The sequence below is a fragment of the Peromyscus eremicus genome, chromosome 10 (genome assembly GCF_949786415.1).
Source record: "Peromyscus eremicus chromosome 10, PerEre_H2_v1, whole genome shotgun sequence".
Classification (NCBI taxonomy): domain Eukaryota; kingdom Metazoa; phylum Chordata; class Mammalia; order Rodentia; family Cricetidae; genus Peromyscus; species Peromyscus eremicus.
In genome coordinates, this window is record NC_081426.1 from 27,671,167 (window position 1) to 27,689,662 (window position 18,496).

At 48.2% G+C, this 18,496-nt stretch overlaps 1 protein-coding gene across 1 annotated transcript in view; it reads left to right on the forward strand.

Annotated features, from left to right (window-relative positions):
• Uvssa (UV stimulated scaffold protein A) overlaps nt 1–18,496 on the forward strand; it is a 41,317-nt gene that overhangs the window by 1,141 nt on the left and 21,680 nt on the right. The window contains exons 3-7 of the mRNA XM_059275682.1: nt 9,764–10,094; nt 10,826–10,946; nt 11,779–12,174; nt 13,366–13,478; nt 13,703–13,831. Coding sequence (XP_059131665.1) covers nt 9,764–10,094; nt 10,826–10,946; nt 11,779–12,174; nt 13,366–13,478; nt 13,703–13,831 — 1,090 coding nt within the window. The remainder of the gene's footprint in view (nt 1–9,763; nt 10,095–10,825; nt 10,947–11,778; nt 12,175–13,365; nt 13,479–13,702; nt 13,832–18,496) is intronic.

The following is an 18,496-nucleotide window of genomic DNA, read 5'->3' on the forward strand; positions in this document are numbered from 1 at the left end:
ACTTTGTTTCAAAAAAAGCGCTAAAAGAGTTCTGGGGCTGCCGGGCGGTGGTGGCGCACGCCTTTAATCCCAGCACTCGGAGGCAGATCCGGGCGGATCTCTGTAAGTTCAAGGCCAGCCTGGTCTATAGAGCGAGATCCAGGAAAGGCGCCAAAGCTCCACAGAGAAACCCTGTCTCGAAAAAAACAAAAACAAAAAAAAAGAGTTTCAGGGTTGTAATCTCAGTGTACATTGGTCCAGAATGTAGCACAGGTTCCAAGCTTGGTGCCTCTGACCATTTCTGTATGTTATAAAGCAATCATACTATGTCAGTAAAAGTAGAGCATCTTTTTTACTGTTGGAATAAGGCATTCATGATTGAGGTCCCCCCCCCCATGCTCTAGGGATGAACCCACGAGCCTCAAGCTTGATGTGCCACTAGCTACCCCTACCTCTACTTTCTCTTTCTTTTTTGTTTTATTTGAGACAGAGTCTTAAGTAACCCAGGTTGACCTCTTACTGTGTAGCTAAGGCTGGCTGTGAATTTCTGATCTTCCTGCCTCTACTTAGCAAGTGCTCGGTTGTGTTCAGAGGTATGTGCCCTCAGTGTTCTCCCTGTCTTTAAGGTAGTTATTCTCATCCTTATTAGTCCCTCCAAAGAAAGCACCCTGCCTTACCACTTAAGGCAGTCATATTTAATGAGGAAGCAAAATTCCTTCATTTGCCTTGGTCACAAAAGGAAAAAAACTTAAGTGATTCTTTATGAAGTGATAAGAGTATTTACATTCAGTAAAACCTCTAGTCCAGACCTGGTTTTGCTGCACACCCCAGAAAAACTCTGAGCTCTGATTTACACAGGGTGTTGTAGAGGGGAAGAGGAGCCACCTGGAGGACTATGAGGACCTTTCACTCCATTTCCTGTAGAAGAGGCTGGGGCTATGCACCTGGAGCTGTCCTGCCGACACTGAGGTTCAGAGGACACCTCTGGAGGGGTTCCAGGTTTTTGTGTCTCAGAACAAAGACTTGAACAGAGAAATGTGGATAGTAGCAAGTAAAGGGAGAGAATTTGTTAAGAATGAATACCCGCCGGGCGGTGGTGGCACACGCCTTTAATCCCAGCACTCGGGAGGCGGAGCCAGGCGGATCTCTGTGAGTTCAAGGCCAGCCTGGTCTCCAAAGCGAGTTCCAGGAAAGGCGCAAAGCTACACAGAGAAACCCTGTCTCGAAAAACCACAAAAAAAAAAAAAAAAAAAAAAAGAATGAATACCCTTCCAAGGGAGGAAGCTGGCTAGAGAAGGGAGAAAGTTTAACGTCTCAAATATCCCTGCTATACAAAGAGCTGGGCTCTTGTGTTACCTTATTGTGAGCTTTTCCTGCTCTGTATGTTGTCTTTTTACATTACTAGTCATGCATTCCATGTCTGTGGTAGTTTGAATGAGAATGGCTCATATGGTTGAATGCTTGGTCCCCAGTTGGTGGAATGGTTTGGGCAGGACTAGGAGGTGTGGCCTTGTTGGAGGAGGTGTGTCACTGGGGGTGGACTTTGAGGTTTTAAAAGCCCACTCCATTCCTAGTTAGCTTTCTTTCTGCTTCATGTTGTCTCAAGATATGAGCTCTCAGCTACTGCTCCAGCACTGTGCCTGCCTGCTGCGGCCATGCTTCCCACCATGATGATCATGGACTCACCCTCTGAAACCGTAAGCCCCAGTAAACTCTTTCTTCTGTAAGTTTCCTTGATTGTGGTGTCTTATCACAGCAATAGAAAAGTAACTAATACAATGCATCATTAGCATCGTAAATCCCCCTGGGGGTGCATTTTAATTATGTAAGCTCTATACAAGGCCTTTTGGACCTCGCTTTCCACCTGAGGTCTATGGTTTTAGGAATCATTTAGGGCAGCAAGGAAGCTGAAGAATGGTAACCTGGTAGCTGTTAGGATGGTAAAGGTGCTTCCTATGTGAGCCTGGCAACCTGAGTTTAATCCTTCCACCCATGTGAAGGCAGGAGGAGAGGACCAACTCCATAGGGTTGTCCTTTTATCTCCACACATGTGCTGTGGAATGCACACACACACACACACACATCATGAGTCAAACACACAACAGTGATTTTTTTTTAAGTAAAAGGAATGATCATCTAGCTTCTCTAACTACTTCCATGATATCTCAGGATGTGTAAGTGGGACCACAAAAGTACTATTTAGTGACTAGGAAGGAGAATTTGGATTCTTCAGTTGAGTCTGAAATTGCTGTGTCTTAAGTGACAATACTTAGAAGACAAAGAAATTAAAAATTCAATGTCCAAACAAGAGTAGCATGATAACTATAGCCAATGGCCTTGACCTCATTGGCTTCCTGTTGCTGTGATAAACACCATGGCCAAAGTAACCTGGAGAGGAATTGTTTATTTCATCTTACATCTTATAGTCCATCAGGACAGGAACTCAAGGCAGGAACCTGGAGGCAGGAAATGAAGCAGAAGCCGTGGAAGAATGCTGCTTACTGGCTTGCTTCCATAGCTAGCTCAGCTTGCTTCTTTATATAACCCAGGACCTCCTGCCCAAGGGTGACATCACCCACAATGAGTTGGTTCTTCCCACATGACTTGCCGTTAGGTCAATCTACTGGAGGCATTTTCTCAATTGAGGTTCCCTCTTCCTGGATGCCCGAGCTTGTGTCAAGCTGACAAAAAAATTAACCAACACAGGCCTTCAAAGGGCAGGAGTCAGGAAAACCATGACCATGTGTTTGCCCAGGAGAGCCATCTTGATGCAGCTTGTCCCAGTATACTTCAAATACTGCTTTGACTTGTCTTACCCGGTTGACCCCAAACCAGCACTTCTCTTTGAACATCAGGTGAGCTCACCCCTGGGCTGTTGCTGACATCCTGAGAGCCATCAAGCCTTGTAGGACAGCTAACCTTACCTTAACTTTTGAGTTTAGGAATGAGATAGGTCCCTTAGGCTTGGAAAAGAAAAGGAAACCACACTGATGGTTATATATTGAGAATTCGAGATGCAAAAGAATAATTTCAAGAAGGAATCCAATGCTGGAATAGAGTAAAAGGAAAATAGTCTGAGATTGTAATCACTGAATATATCTTATACCAACAGAATAAAAATAAAAAAGGTAATGAAAGCCGGGCGGTGGTGGCGCACGCCTTTAATCCCAGCACTCGGGAGGCAGAGCCAGGCGGATCTCTGTGAGTTCGAGGCCAGCCTGGGCTACCAAGTGAGTTCCAGGAAAAGGCGCAAAGCTACACAGAGAAACCCTGTCTCGAAAAACCAAAAAAATAAAAAAGGTAATGAAGGGCTAGAGAGATGTCTTAGCTGGCCAAGTGCTTGCTGAATAAATGTGAGGACCTGAGTCTGATCCCCATAATATATGCAGAAAGCTGGGTGTGTGGCATACATTGTAATGGCAGAGTGCTGGGATGGCAGAGACATGAGGATTGCTTGCTCTCAATGGCCATCCAGTCCAGGCTAACATTGAACTCCAGATCCCAGTGAAAGTAGACAACTCCTGAGGGACAACACCCGATGTTGATCTCTGACCTTCACATGTACACACATTCATGCATATACACACATACATGTACAACTGTACATACCCATGCCCCTGTACACATATGAACATGGACACCCACTTGCATACACCCTCACAAGTACTGAAGAAAACTGAACATGACATAAGGTTACTACCACTGATAGATTTGTAAAAAGGACTTACCTTTATTTTTAAGAAGACATCTTTTTTGTTTGTTTGTTTGAAGAGAATTATTTTTAAGTTTTTTAAAAAAATAGTTTGCCGTGTAAATGCCATTGTCTTTAAGGCATTCTTAATTTTTTGTTGTTGTTTCATTTTGTTTTTCAAGCCAGAGTTTCTCTGTAGCTTTGGCGCCTTTCCTGGAAGTCACTTTGTAGACCAGGCTGGCCTCAAACTCACAGAGATCCACCTGCCTCTGCTTCCCGAATGCTAGGATTAAAGGTGTGCACCACCACCGCCTGGTAGCATTCTTAATAATTTAAAAAAGATTTATTTACTTTGTTTTATTTATTTACTTTGAATACTTTGCTCACATGCATGTATGTGCACCATGTGTGTACTTGTTGGATCCCCTGGAACTGGGGTTACAGACAGTTGTGAGCCATTGTGTACATTCTGGGAATTGAACTCAGGTTCTTTGCAAGAGCAACAAGTGTTCTTAACCACTGAGTCATCTCTCCAACTCCACTTTAAGGCATTCTTGAGACAGTGAAGACTCAAAATAGGTTTTATTCTAGATACTAAGTTCTTTCATTAGTTGCTGGACATCAAGAATAACTTGAGTTCTTCTAGTCTGGATGAGGTAGGCCTCAGTCTGCTCTGAGAAGCTGTGAGAAACAACAGAAGGTATTTGTATCTTTAATGAGTTCCTGTCTGAGCATTACTATGGCTGGTATAGCTTATAAGTACCCTGGATATCCACAAGTTACCGTCTAGCTGCAGAAGTAATCTATGGATATAGCAAGGTTCATAACTTTTAGATGAGGACCTCAAGTGGTATGCCTGTTATTGACCATGTTTGGGGCAATCGCAGAGATTGGAGCTGAAAACAATAGCTCCTTTGGCCTTTGAGCATTCCCATCAACCCTGGCTATGCACAAGTAAGTTTATTTAGTAAGGGATTCTGGATTATTACTTAAGGCTGTGTTTAGTTACTTTTCTGTTGCTGTCATAAAAACAGTGTGGCCAGGGGCAATTTGCAGGGAAAGGGTTTATTTCATCTTAAAACTCTTGGGTCACCTTCCACGGAGGGAAATCAGGGCAGGATCTTGAAGAAGAAAGGAGAACGGAGCTGAAGCAGAAGCCATGGAGGAGTGCTGCTTACTGGCTTCTTCCCTATGGCTTGCTCAGCCTGCTTTCTTATACAGCCTAGGATCACCTGCCCAGGGATGTCCCCATAGACTTGCCTACAGGCAACCTAATGGAGACATTGTCTCCACTAAGGTTTTTTTTTCAGGTAACTTTAGCTTGTGTCAAGTTGACCAAAACAAACAAACCCAATAATCTGGACCTGCAGAGAACAAACCCCATATTGCAAAGAAATTTAACACATCCCAACCGCATTAATAATTTCCTGAGGTGCTGGGCGGTGGTGGTGCACACCTTTAATCCTAGCACTCAGGAGGCAGAGGTAGGTGGATCTCTGTGAGTTTGAGGTCAGCCTGGTCTACAGAGCGAGCTCCAGAACCAGCTCCAAAGCTACACAGAGAAACCTTGTCTCAAAAAAACTAAACAACAACAAAAAAAATTCCTGAGGCACCTCAGTAGTTTTTATTGTTCGAGGAGGTGTGTCACCAGGCTGGCTTTGAGGCTCCAAAAGCCTCCTGCTGTCTGTCCCCAAGCTCTCTCTCCTCCTGCTGTCTGTCCCCAAGCTCTCTCTCCTCCTGCTGTCTGTCCCCAAGCTCTCTCTCTCTCCTCCCGCTTGTGGTTTAAGGTATGAGCTCCCAGCTGATACTCCACCGTTTTGGACTCTAATACTCTGAAACTCCAAGCCCAAAATAAACTCTTTCTTCTGGTCATGGTATCTTATCACAGCAACAGAAAAGTAACTAAGACATGGAACAACTTTTCTGGTTTTCTTGTAGTTAATAGGTTTCTTAACTTTTCATCCCTGCAAGGAGGTTTTCAATCACCAACCTACATCTGTGGGTCCCTGCTGGGTGTGTTATGATTCCAATTAGTGGGTTCCTAACCTGGGAGGCTATTCACTCAGAACGGACAGAAGTGAGAGTTTGAGTAAATAATCTATTGGTATACTTCCTCTTCTTCCCAGATCCTCTACTTTTTGTCAGAAGTACAAATAGTGAGGACCAAGTATAGATCCTTTCATCCTTTGGCCAAACCTCCCACCAGCCAGCCTATATTGAGACCAGAAGATGTTACAGTCAAATATTAGCCTCTTTTTCTTTAGGTTCTCAGGATCAAGTATATTTATCTGATTTTTGAAATGTATTATTTGTATATGTGTGCACACATTAGTGCACATGTACATTCAAATAGGTGTATGCAGGTATCACTGCACACTTGTGGAGGTCAGAGGACAACTTTGTGGAGTTGGTTCTCTCCTTCCACCTTTATATGGGTTCCAGGGATCTAACTCAAATTACCAGACATATCCAGCAAGCACATCCATCTGCCAAGCCATTTTGACAGCCTAGGATCAAACTTAATTTTAGTTCTTGAGGATGCACTGTCGCCAGGCCTCCAAGATAACAGAGGGTGTATCTTGAGAGGAGAGACAAGCAGCAGCCTCTGGAGGTAGGAAGATACCTCCCTCTGACTTGTGTGTAGAATCCTCAAGAGACTTGAAGGTTTCAGATGTCCCCCAGTCCATCACACTCCCTGGGGGTTCCAGGTGAATTGAGTGGTGGTGGTGGTGGTGGTATACACCTTTAATCCCAGCACTCGGGAGGCAGAGCCAGGCTGATCTCTGTGAGTTCAAGGCCAGCCTGGTCTAGAGAGCGAGATCCAGGACAGGCACCAAAACTACACAGAGAAACCCTGCTCAAAAAACTGAAAGAAGAAAGGAAGGAAGGAAGGAAGGAAGGAAGGGAGGGAGGGAGGGAGGGAGGAAGGAAGGAAGGAAGGAAGGAAGGAAGGAAGGAAGGAAGAAAGAAAGAAAGAAAGAAAGAAAGAAAGAAAGAAAGAAAGAAAGAAAGAAAGAAACAGTGCTTTGTGGCCTCAGCTTTTCTGTTTCTCATTCTCATCTAGAGTTGAAACCAGCTAGTGCTGTCTTTTCAGGGATCATATCCTACATTAACTTTCCTGGGTCTGGAGTGAAAGCCTCCGCTACAGGCACATTTCTTTCTACCTTGGTGGAAAAAGGCTTCTCCTGAGAGTCTCTAAAATGTCTCAAGGAGGGACTGAAGAAATGGTGCAGTGGTTAAGAGCACTTGGCTGCTCTTCCAGAGGACCCGGGTTCAATTCCCAGCACCCACATGGCAGCTCACAACTGTCTGTAGCTCCAGTTTCAGGGGATCTGACACAAATGCACATAAAATAAAGTTAAATTAATCATTAAAAAAAGTTCTAGGCAGCCAGGTTAGTCAGAGAAGAGGTTTGCTTGAATGGATGTGTTGTTTGTTTTTGCTCTATTTTAGGGGCCTGCCACCCAGGTCTCAAATAAATCACACACAGAGACTTATTCTTAATTGTGAATGCCTGGCCTTGGCATTTTTCTTGCCAGCCTTTCTTAAATTAGCCCGTCTACCTTTGGACTCAGGGGCTTTTATCTTTCTCTATTCTTGTATACCTTCTCTTTCCATGTCTGGCTGTGTAGCTGGGTGCTGGCTCCTGGAGTCCTCTTTCTTCTCTGGCTACTTCTTTTCTCCTCCCAGATTTCTCCTGTATATTCTTTCTGCCTACCAGTCCTGCTTATCCTTTCTCCTGCCTTGATATTGGCCATTCAGCTCTTTATTAGACCATCAGGTGTTTCAGACAGGCACAGTAACACAGCTTCACAGGGTTAAACAAACGCAGCATAATCAAGAGTAGCACACCTTAAAATAATATTCTACTACATGGATGGCTCTGTATTTTTCCAGATTGTCATCCAGGTTAAAAGTGGAAACAGGCAATCTTACTCTTTGCCTTTGACCTCATAAGTAAGGGAGTATAAAATATCTGGGAAGCTAAATCAGTGGCCTTAGAGATGGAGTGTCTACTGTAAATGAGCAGGGAGGACAAGGCAAAAGAGGGTAGGAAATGGGTGGCACAGGGAAGCTATCTAGAGGTCCAGAGTGCTAGTGAGGAGTCTGAACAGAAGGATAAGACTGGAGAGAGGCAAGCAGGGCTTCCCTGGTGCAGGAAAGCACCAGGACGTAGCTGCATACATCAGATCTAGTGACCAGATACGTCCCAGACTGGAGCCTCTGTACCATTATCACTGCCCAGAGCTAGCTGGACAGATGCTTGCATAATTGAGTCTCTGAGCATCCACCCAGCACCCTCTCTCCCCTATGCCTCACGTCAAGTGAAAAGAGGAGACAGAAGAAAGTGATTGCTCAGGGATGTGTGGGTGTGGTTTAATGGGCTCCTTTGAAGTTACTGGTCCTTACCAGAGAGTTGCCACAGGACACGGTAGTGTGTGACTTTTCTTATTTTTAATTTTTTGTTTTGATTCAGGGTTGTACTGTGTAGCCTTGGCTGACCTCAGACTCATGGAGGTCCCCCTGGCTCTGCCTCTGGAGTGCTGGGATTTAAGCTATGCGACACCACACCCAGCCCCTGATGTGTGACTTTTACAGCATCCCTTGATTCATGAAGGGCTGACTTCTAACCTTCACTCATGACCAACCAGATTATCTTCTGGGGGCCATATTCAAGTGGCTGGCATGCTGATGCCTCAGTGGGTAAAGTACTTACCTTACAAGCTTGATAACCTGCATTGGTTCTGGGAATGAGAGAACCAACTCCTGACCTCCACAAGCATGCCCTGGCATGTGTGTACCTGCACTAACACACACATACACTAGTAGTGCATCTTTTTAGGATGGAAGGGAGGAAGTGAGGAAGGAAGGATAGATATACTTCCAAGGGAAGCTTATTTACATAGTACAAGCTTTCTGTGTATGTTCTGTTATATATAGTTCTATATACAACTTCATGTATCACATAACTCATTAACATCTTAACTTTCCACCCCGGGTTGTGTATTTTAGTGTTATCATGAACCTTTGGTTACTCTCAGACATTCTGGAGTACCTCTGTTCCTGTGCCAATGGCACCAGCATGTTTTAGTTGATCTTATCTGGGGATTACGGTCTTCTTTGCCAACTTGTTTTTTCATCTAATTTTTTAAGGCTTTGCACAAGGCCTTCTGAACCTCACCCTCTGCCCTGTTTTCCTGTCTTAACGGTTACACTGTAAAGGATCTGCATACACTGTGGATGTCAACTGTGAAAGCAGCTGGGGACCATCCAGGGGTAGCTGTGTTTCAACAAAACTCATTAGCATTTTTTTTTTTTTTTTGGTTTTTCGAGACAGGGTTTCTCTATGTAGCTTTGCGCCTTCCCTGGAACTCACTTGGTAGACCAGGCTGGCCTCGAACTCACAGAGATTCACCTGGCTCTGCCTCCCAAGTGCTGGGATTAAAGACGTGCACCACCACCACCCGGCAGCATTTGTTTTTTTAAAAAATTATTTTATGTGTATGAGTATTTTTCCTGCATGTATATTTGTTCACCATGTTTATGCCTGCTGCCCAGAGAGGCCTTAAGTGTATGTAGAACCTCCTAGAAGTAGAGTTAGGGATGCTTGTGAGCCTTCATGTGAGTGCTAAGAATCAAACCCAGGTCCTCTAGAAGAGCAGCTAGGGGTCTGAACCACTGAGCCATCTCTCCAGCCCCTGACATTTGATTCTTAATGTAATGTTCGTATGTCAAAAATGTATCCTTTTATGTGTTTCAACCACGGTATTTACCTTGGCAGTGCTGGAGGTCCAGCTGAGGACCTCATCATGGTAGTCAGGTGCTTTATCACTGTGCCACATCAACAGCAGCGTTAGCCATTGGAAAATATGGAAAATGTTCTTGGCTCATGGGCAGTACTGAAACAGGACGGGAGGGGGCCACATTTGGTGCTTAGACACTGGTCTGTCCACTCAGCTTTAGAAGGGAAGAGTAAAGATTGGATGCTAAGCACAGTCCCTGCCACTTGTAAATGTAGTGTCCCTACACAAAGAGTCATGCTTCTTTGTCCTTCATGAGTGAGCATTTGGTTAGGCTGGCTTGTGCTCCTAGGTCTTCCGAGGAGCAGCTGAGCCATGCCTACCACCTGCTGAAGACACAGCTGACCCAGGACCATGCTGAGATCCGCCTCTCAGCCTTCCAGATTGTGGATGCGCTCTTCACCAGGTCTCACCAGTTCAGAGTGCTGCTCGTTTCTGACTTCCAGGAATTCCTAGAGCTCACACTGGGCACAGATAATGACAATCCCCTGCCACCCCCACGGGAGGCAGCCCAGAGGCTAAAGCAGGCAGCCATGCAGGCTGTGGAAGGTTGGAATGAGAAGTTCGGGGAGGCCTATAAGAAGCTAGCCTTGGGCTACCACTTCCTAAAGCACACCAAAAAGGTAAGTGGATCTTGGACAGGACAGTCTGCTTCCCTGGGGTGGGTGAGACTGACTAGCCAATTAGTGAAAGAGCTCTTCTCTTTGAGTGTTTGGCAGGGTGCACAGACCTGGGTAGGCAAGGCAGCTGGGTCAGCATGCAGTAGAGTGGAGGATGCTCCCTGAAGGTTAGAAGAGCCTCGGGGAAGAAAACTGCACCTGACACTTGCCTGAGGGTGGAGCCGATCCTATAGAATCGTACTCCTCGATGCCCTCTGCTTTAGGATGGGCTCCCCTTTCTGGGTCATACTCTACTCTTGCTAATACCATGCTTAGTTCTGGCATGGGCTCTCACTGGTGCTGTGCTTAGTGAGGCACCAGGTTCCGTATGTCTCCAGCCCTCCTGTCACCGTGCAGGTTCTGTCATGCCCCTGTCAGCAGCACAAGCCTTCCTGCATGGTTGTGGTTCCTGTATGTGTCCCCTACTCTACTCTCTGGAGTTCACTCCTGGGTGGTGTGTACCCTCTGGGTCCTGCTGACAACCCCTGGCCTGCAGTTAGAGGAGCATGCTGCCTCCTGACAGTGTTGCACTTGCTGCTGGCTGTGGAAGATGTGGCAGGATGAGGCAGTCTGGTTTGAAATGCTGTAGACAAGAACCATCAAGATCCTGGCCTTGTGTTGATGGCAATGGGTCTCTTTTTACTTGGGGTTTGGGTTTGTTGGAGGCAATCCTAAACTTCTTTTCAATTTCTCAGGTGGATTTTCGGGATGTTGATGCTAGGACTGTGGCAGAAAGGAAGCGTGAAGAGGAGAAGCAGAAACACCTGGATAGAATCCACAGAGAAAGTGCTGAGCGGGCTAAGAGGGAGATGGAAGGTGAGTTCCTAGGCTTAGCCCTTGAAACTGTCCCCTGTAGTCCCTTGTGCTTATTCCCTAGTTGTTCTTCAGTCTAGCTGAGGCCACACAGGCGGGTGTGCAAGACAGAATGGTTCAGGATGGGGTTGAGCCTTCACAGGCTGCCTATGGATCATGTGTCTCCTGGTGATTTGGTCTTCCTGGAACTACTCAGCTTAAGACTCTCTGAACAGAGAGGCTGGACATAGGCATGAATCCAGGAAGGAGTCTACACTTGGTCACTAGCCAGAGGCCTCCTTGCCCATTCTTATGTCCAACATCTGTTCTTGCTAGTTGCCTTCCCCAGGTCCTCATCCTTCCTGGAGCCAGCCCTTGTGAGATGGGGCAGTGCTCTCTGTTCTGGGATGCCGGTTTTAGGTTCTTTTCATGTCCCTACATACACTTGTCCTGGGTATGGGCCTTGAAAGCCCAGGCCTTGGGGAAGTCTGCAGGCAGACAGCTGTGCTGTGGATGGCTTAGAGGGCTCCAGGAGGGGCCACCCTGTAAAGTGTGTAGTGGTGATGGCATGTCCACTCTGGGACCACCATTCTAAGTGGAAGGTTGGCCCGTGGTAGGGGTCACATAGGCTCCTGTGAGCTGCCACACAACCATGATCAGAGATGCACTCCAAAGACTGAGCTGTTGCGCTAGATAGTTCATTGAATAGTTGGAAATGTTATGATTTATGTGCCAGGGCTTTGGCTTTCCTTGGAGGCATCGTGGCCTTCCCTTTGGTGCCTTGGGGAGCAGTCTTGCCCATCTGTCGCTCTTTGGCTCAAGATGACAGAATAAGCAGGTGTTTCAATGTCTGCAGAAATGTCTGATGAAATCCGATCCTGCCTGACGGAAGTGGAGAACTGCTTTAAGCTGCTGGTGCCCTTGGACTTGGGCCCATACCCAGAGGATAAATTCTTTGCTGAGGCATCTGGCATAACAGAGGGCCATGTTCCTTGCACCTTGAACCCAGACTTGGCAACTTCTTGTGAGTCTGGTCTCCCTGGATCCCAGAATGAAGAGCAGCCATGCTGTAGCAAGGACCTGGTTGCCTCTGCATACCATGTAGGGTCTGTTGTCAGTCTGAAGACACTAGCCCAAACAGCTGAGGAAGACCCCTCCAGGGACGAGGATGAGCACAGTGACCCAGAGGAGTTCCTGAGGAGCCATGGGCTGGGATCCCACAAGTACACACTGGACGTGGAACTCCCCTCAGGTAACTGGCTGCTGGGGCTGGGCACTGCCTCCACGCACTGCCCTGGCCTAGCCAGGTTTATAGCTCCCTCACTGGCACTGGGTTGTCCCATGGTGGAATTTAGACTTGGGAACAACAGTTCCGTGGGTTGGGCTATGAGGGGTAGAGGGACCTCCATCTGGTTAGTCTTTCCTGTGTAACTCTGCTCTGGATTTCTGCCACCATGCCAGACCTCCATCACCATGAACCAGCTACATGGGATTCTCTGCCATTATAGTCCATACTAATGAGGTTATGAGCAGGGGTACAGAGTCACTGGCAGCTGTATGGGCATCCACCTGAAAGTCCACCAGGGGCACCTTCCTGGGAAGAAAATGTGATCAAAGCATGATTTCTTGCTGTGTTTACAATGACAGGGATGTGGCAGAGTTGTGCTTGGCCCTGGCATTCCAGCCTTGTGGGAACAAAGGTGCTTACTTGTCCATCGGTCTATCTTTGTTGGACCAGGTGTCCTCCCAGGTGCCATGTGTTCACCAGTGGGACACTGTTGGAGGGATTGGTGCTCTTCAGGAGCCACAGCTTCAAGTTAATGTCTCTGATGTACTGCACCGTGCCTTGTAAGCATAGAGGTGCTAGTGAGGTCCTTCCTGGAGGTCCTGCCTAGCAGGTGTTGTGAAGGAAATGAAGAGCCTGTCAAGAACAGGAAGAATGGCAGGGGTCACTGAGACCCTGGAACCAAGAGCTGGAGATGGTCCCGAGCGAAGAGGCAAGAAGGTGGCTCTGAGCGGTCCAGCCCTCTGGGTGGGAAGCCATGGCTGAGACAGTGGAGCTGTACGAGGGGCAGCCTCAACACGGAGCCAGAGTGGTTGATATTGTCCCAGATTTTTTCCAAGACAGTATGTTTTTCTCTCAGGGTTGACCAGTGTCTGGGACCTGTTGGAGTCACATTTCCAATGGGCTTAATGGCCTCTGCTACACGGCCAGCCTTGGTGTCCCTCTGTTTTTTTTTTTTTTTTTTTTTTCTTTTGGTTTTTCGAGACAGGGTTTCTCTGTGTAGCTTTGCACCTTTCCTGCAACTTGCTTTGGAGACCAGGTTGGCCTCGAACTCACAGAGATCCACCTGCCTCTGCCTCCCAAGTGCTGGGATTAAAGGCGTGTGCCACCAACACCCAGCTCTTGGCGTCCCTCTGTGACTTACTTGCCTTGTTTTAGATGGTCTGAAGGTGCAAGAGAATGAGGACAACCTGGCTGTCCTCCATGCTGCTCGAGACTCACTCAAACTCATTCAGAACAAGTTTCTGCCAACTGTGTGCTCCTGGGTCCAGGTGAGGCTCAGTACCTGGCCTTCAGCAGTGAACGTGGGCTCAAAGACCAGACAGAGCAAGGATGTGGGAGGCGAGAACACTGACCTGGGTGGGGATGAGCATTCCCTCTTTCCCTAGAATTTTGTCTCTTCCTATAAGGAGGGGCTAGGCCATGGGCCTCCTGGCCAGACCAGGCTCTCTGGGGACTGTCTGGGACCTTTGTGAGTCATCCTTTGTTTTTACAGCGGTTTACCCGTGCAGGAATCTACAGTGGACACTTAAAACAGGCCATTGACCTGAAAATGGAATTGGAACTTGCTCTGAAGAAATATGAGGAACTGAATATCCAGCCTGAGAAAGGGCAGAGGAGCAGGGTGAGTTCATGGAGCTGAGGCTGAGAGGTCTCAGGTTATTTGAGCAGGCAGACATCACCAGCTTCAGAAGATTCTGAGTTTTTCCTTACTATGCTCTCGTGGTGGGAGTCCCAGATCAGTCTCTCCTGAGAGAGGATCCACCTGTTCCTCTTGGCTTGGAGTTCGGGCTGTCCCTCAGCAGGTCTTCTGTGAAGTCACTTCATGGTGGCTGCAATCCTGCTGTTGGGGTCTGTTCATCTGTGTTATAGCTAAGGATACTTCCAAAGTACTAAAACTCATGTGTCGAGGGCACCTCCTGAAAGCCCAAAGAAGCAGGCTGTGCCCTAGCTTAGTGGTAAGTAGGTGAGGACTTCTGTGGAGTTGCTAACAAATAGAGAATCTTGTCTCTGGGCAGATCAGACAGAATAAAACCTACAGAATGCTCTGGTGCAGTCAGGTGAACATGGGGACTGTGCCCTTTGAGGTGGAGACCTAAAGGCCACCTGTCTGTTGGACTGTGTGGCCTCAAACTTGGATAGGCCAGGTTGTTTGTGAGGAAAAACAGGGTATTTTTTAGATGGGGGGGCTGACAAAGTACTGTATCTCCCTGAGTGAGGATCTGGTGTTGAGATAGAGCAGGGGTACGTGGGTCCCCTGGAAGGGGCTGGAGAGATGGGAATCCCTGACAGAGCCAGAGAGAGGTGTGGGGCATGTGTTCTGGGTGCCTGGTAGTGGGCAAGGATTCAGTCCTACAGTGACCGAGGAGCCACAGAGGCCTCCATGCCAGGTGCCCTGGAGCTGGCTGGAAGACAGAGTATATTGCTGTGCCTGGAGGAGGTGACCACTTAGAGTGGGAATGGAGATCCTGTGCCTGAGGGCTGCATGGACCTGCGGTTCTGTACAAATGACCATAGAGCTGGGGAAGATGGCCGCCCTTAGGGTAGCTGGGTCTTGAGATTTTGGTTGAAAGACACAAAACTGTCACAGTCCAGACTTTCTCTGTCACCTGCTTCTCACAGCTTCCAGCTGACAGTCATCATCCTATGTTTCTCTCAGCTGGTTTTAATTAAAATTTTTTACATTTATTTGTGGGAATCAGTTCTCTCCTTGTACCATGTAGGTCCAGAGACAAGACCCAAGTCCTTGGCAAGTGTCTTTCCCAGCTGAGACATCTCACAGGCTCCTCTCAGCTGGTTCCCAAACAGAAAACAGACATCAGAGCTGCCACCTCCCCATGGAGGTCGTAAAGCTGGACCCCGAGCCTAGTCCCTGAACATAGCCTTAGAGCTCTCCAGCTGCGGCAAGCAAAATCTCCAAGGACTTCAGAGCAGTGCCTTTCGTTAAAATCAGTTTGTAGAGACAGGTCTAGGAAGTGTCCATTCAACTGACAGCAGAGCCCAGCAATCTCTGCCTTCCCACTGAAGGTAGGGCATTATCAGTCCAAGGGCTACCACCTCACTGGTGTGAGGATCTGGTGTTGAGATAGAGCAGGGGTACGTGGGTCCCCTGGAAGGGGCTGGAGAGATGGGAATCCCAGACAGAGCCAGAGAGAGGTGTGGGGCATGTGTTCTGGGTGCCTGGTAGTGGGCAAGGATTCAGTCCTACAGTGACCGAGGAACCACAGAGGCCTCCATGTCAGGTGCCCTGGAGCTGGCTGGAAGACAGAGTATATTGCTGTGCCTGGAGGAGGTGACCACTTAGAGTGGGAATGGAGATCCTGTGCCTGAGGGCTGCATGGACCTGCGGCTCTGTACAAATGACCATAGAGCTGGGGACCCTTTCATAGGGGTCACCTGTCAGATATCTCGCATACCTGACAAAGCTAGCTTTGAGGTGGAAACAACGCTGTCTTTTACTGGGAAAAAAGTCACATTTGAAGCCGTCCACTGCTCCAGCCTCAAACCAAGAGTAGCCCATGTCAGCATTTAGAGACCCTGTTGACCACTCCGTGGCAGCTGGTAGGCACGTTGAAAGTGCAGTACGGGAAGTGCTGGAGCCAGATGAGGCAGGAGCTCCTGACTTTGCAGCTGCCTGCTGTCCCAGCTTTGCAGAGGGTGTGTGTGATGTGGGCCAGCAGAGGGCGACCTTGCTTCTCCTTCAGGAGGCCAACCAATGCGTTTATGGCAGCGATGGAAATACAGTGCTGCAGTTGAGTTTGTCTGGCAGTGTTTGGTATGTGCAGTTAACATCTTAGGAGAGTTGCATTTTGTTGTGTCACCTAACAGTCAGATTTATGAATTTTGAGCAATGTGTGCCTACAGTGGAGAACATTTCTCTAGCCGTGGAAAGTGACTACTCCAGCCCTCACTGTAGCAGTCAGGAAGGGTTTGTTTTCTCTCTCCATTCAGTGTCCAAAGTCATCAGTGCAGCAGACTTAGCCAAGACTGAGCCTATGAGGTGGAAGGCCACCTCACTGTTTGCTGCGTCAGTTCCTCCCTGAAGATCTCAGCCAAGCCACTTCCTACATTATGTGGACAGTCAGTCACCTTGCTGATGGGCCTTGGCAGTGCAGGGACATCCTTGGGTAGCTGGTGTTCCAGGGAGTGGCCACAGAGCTTTGAATGCTCTTGGGTAGCACAGAAGGGTTTTGCAAGGCCTAGGTATTACCAGCTTGCACTACCTGAGGGTCTTAGCAGCCTGGCTGATCTCCTTGGCCTAAAGCATTGTCAGAGAGACAAAGCTAGGTGTTGTTGGGCGTGGTTGCCTTAGCCTTGTCTCTTAGCTCCGTATTTCCTGACTGCTGAGTGGCTGGCTGCTGGAGGAGACCTGGACAGTCGTCTTCTGGCCTACAGGCCACTCATGATACCTTTGTGGGTGGGAAGGACATGCAGCCTTCCAGGTCAGGACTCTGCATTTAGTCCAGCCAGCTCTGGGTGTGCAACTTCCATCCCCAGAGCCCAGCTAAGAAGCTCCGTTTTTCCTAAGTGGCTTGTACCCCCAGAGCCCAGCTAAGAAGCTCCGTTTTTCCTAAGTGGCTTTGTACCCCCAGAGCCCAGCTAAGAAGCTCCGTTTTTCCTAAGTGGCTTTGTACCCCCAGAGCCCAGCTAAGAAGCTCCGTTTTTCCTAAGTGGCTTGTACCCATGGCTCTGTTACCTGTATGGTAATGGCCATGCACTCAAGGCAACCGAGTGGAAGCCAGGCCTGGTGGTACAAGCCTGTGATCCCAATTACTTGAAAGGCTGAGGCAGGAAGATCATTACTTCAAACCCAGCCTGGGCTGCAGAGTGATTTCTAGGGCTGCCTAGGCAACTTCAAAATAGAAAGAAGGCCCGGGGATTTTGCTTAGTGGTGGAGTGCTGCCTAGCATGTTTGAGGCACTAGGTGCAGTCCCTAGTACTACACCAAAAAGACTGAGTGGCTCGCCCTGACTCCTGCTAGCTGTCTTCAACAGCTCCAGCCCTAGCTTCCTGCTGTGGATCTGCCTTCAGTGTAAAGGGGTATTTGGCCCATAGTAGATGGTCGGGCATGGCTATGTCAGTACTTTGGCTTCCAGGGCCGAGGGCAGTTTCACTGGCCATTTCCTAACTCCCACGGGACACAGACACGGGAGTCTGAGACCCAGCACTTAGACACTGTGGGCACAGTCTCCCTGTGGTACATGGTGGGCAGTCTTGGGTTGATGTGATGCCCAGAGCCTGTACTGTTTCCACTATCCCTTGTTGCCCACAGTGGCTCCTAGCCTGATCTTACCCAGATTAGTACATGTGCGTCTCAGCAGGTAGAGGGTAACCCTCACAGCTGAAGCCCAGCTACTTACTTCCACTTGTGCCTATAGGATCTGCTGTGAAGACAGGCCCTTCAGGGTGTTTCGGGGGTCCTCTGTCTGGCTCCTCTGGTCACACAGGTCAGCACACTAACCCAGGCCATCTGTGGGTATGTAGGGCTGCCTGGGCCCAGTGAGGTGGTAGCCCTTGGACTGATAATGCCCTACCTTCAGTGGGAAGGCAGAGATTGCTGGGCTCTGCTGTCAGTTGAATGGACACTTCCTAGACCTGTCTCTACAAACTGATTTTAACGAAAGGCACTGCTCTGAAGTCCTTGGAGATTTTGCTTGCCGCAGCTGGAGAGCGAGTGAGGCGCTGCTTGTAGATGAAGTGATTGGCGGCTCCCGGACTGTGAGTGGCAGCGCCCATGCTCAGGTGAGCACTGCTTCCCAGAATAGACACAGCGACTGCCTATCTACACATCGCCCGCCCTTCCTGCAGCTGGTGGGCAGCTCCTTGCAAGGCTGCTGCACCACAGTGTCTTGTGGGGGAGGGGCAGGGAGAGGACTAATGAATGTCTATGTTAATTAGAGCTGTTTTAATTAGAAATCATGATGAGGTGTTCACTAATTTCCAAATAAAATTTACGGAGGGTTTAAATCATTTCCTAGTGTTTCCCCATTTAGCACGGGATTGGCATCGTTAACTCCTCATGTAGAACAGGCTGAGCAGGGAACACTAATTCAATAATGCATGATTTAAACATTTAAGAACTTCTAACAAATGTGTCAGATTGAAACAAATACAATGCTACCAGTCATAAACAGCAGCCCAGACTTTGGACGGGTCCAGGCTGTCTTTGGAAGGTTGGGTTGATGCAGGCTGTGCTGGTTATCACCTTTTCCCTCGGGCATCTGTGCAGTCCAGCCCCAGTTCCCATTGGAACGTTGCCATTGGTTTCTGCACAGTATTGCTTTCCTTC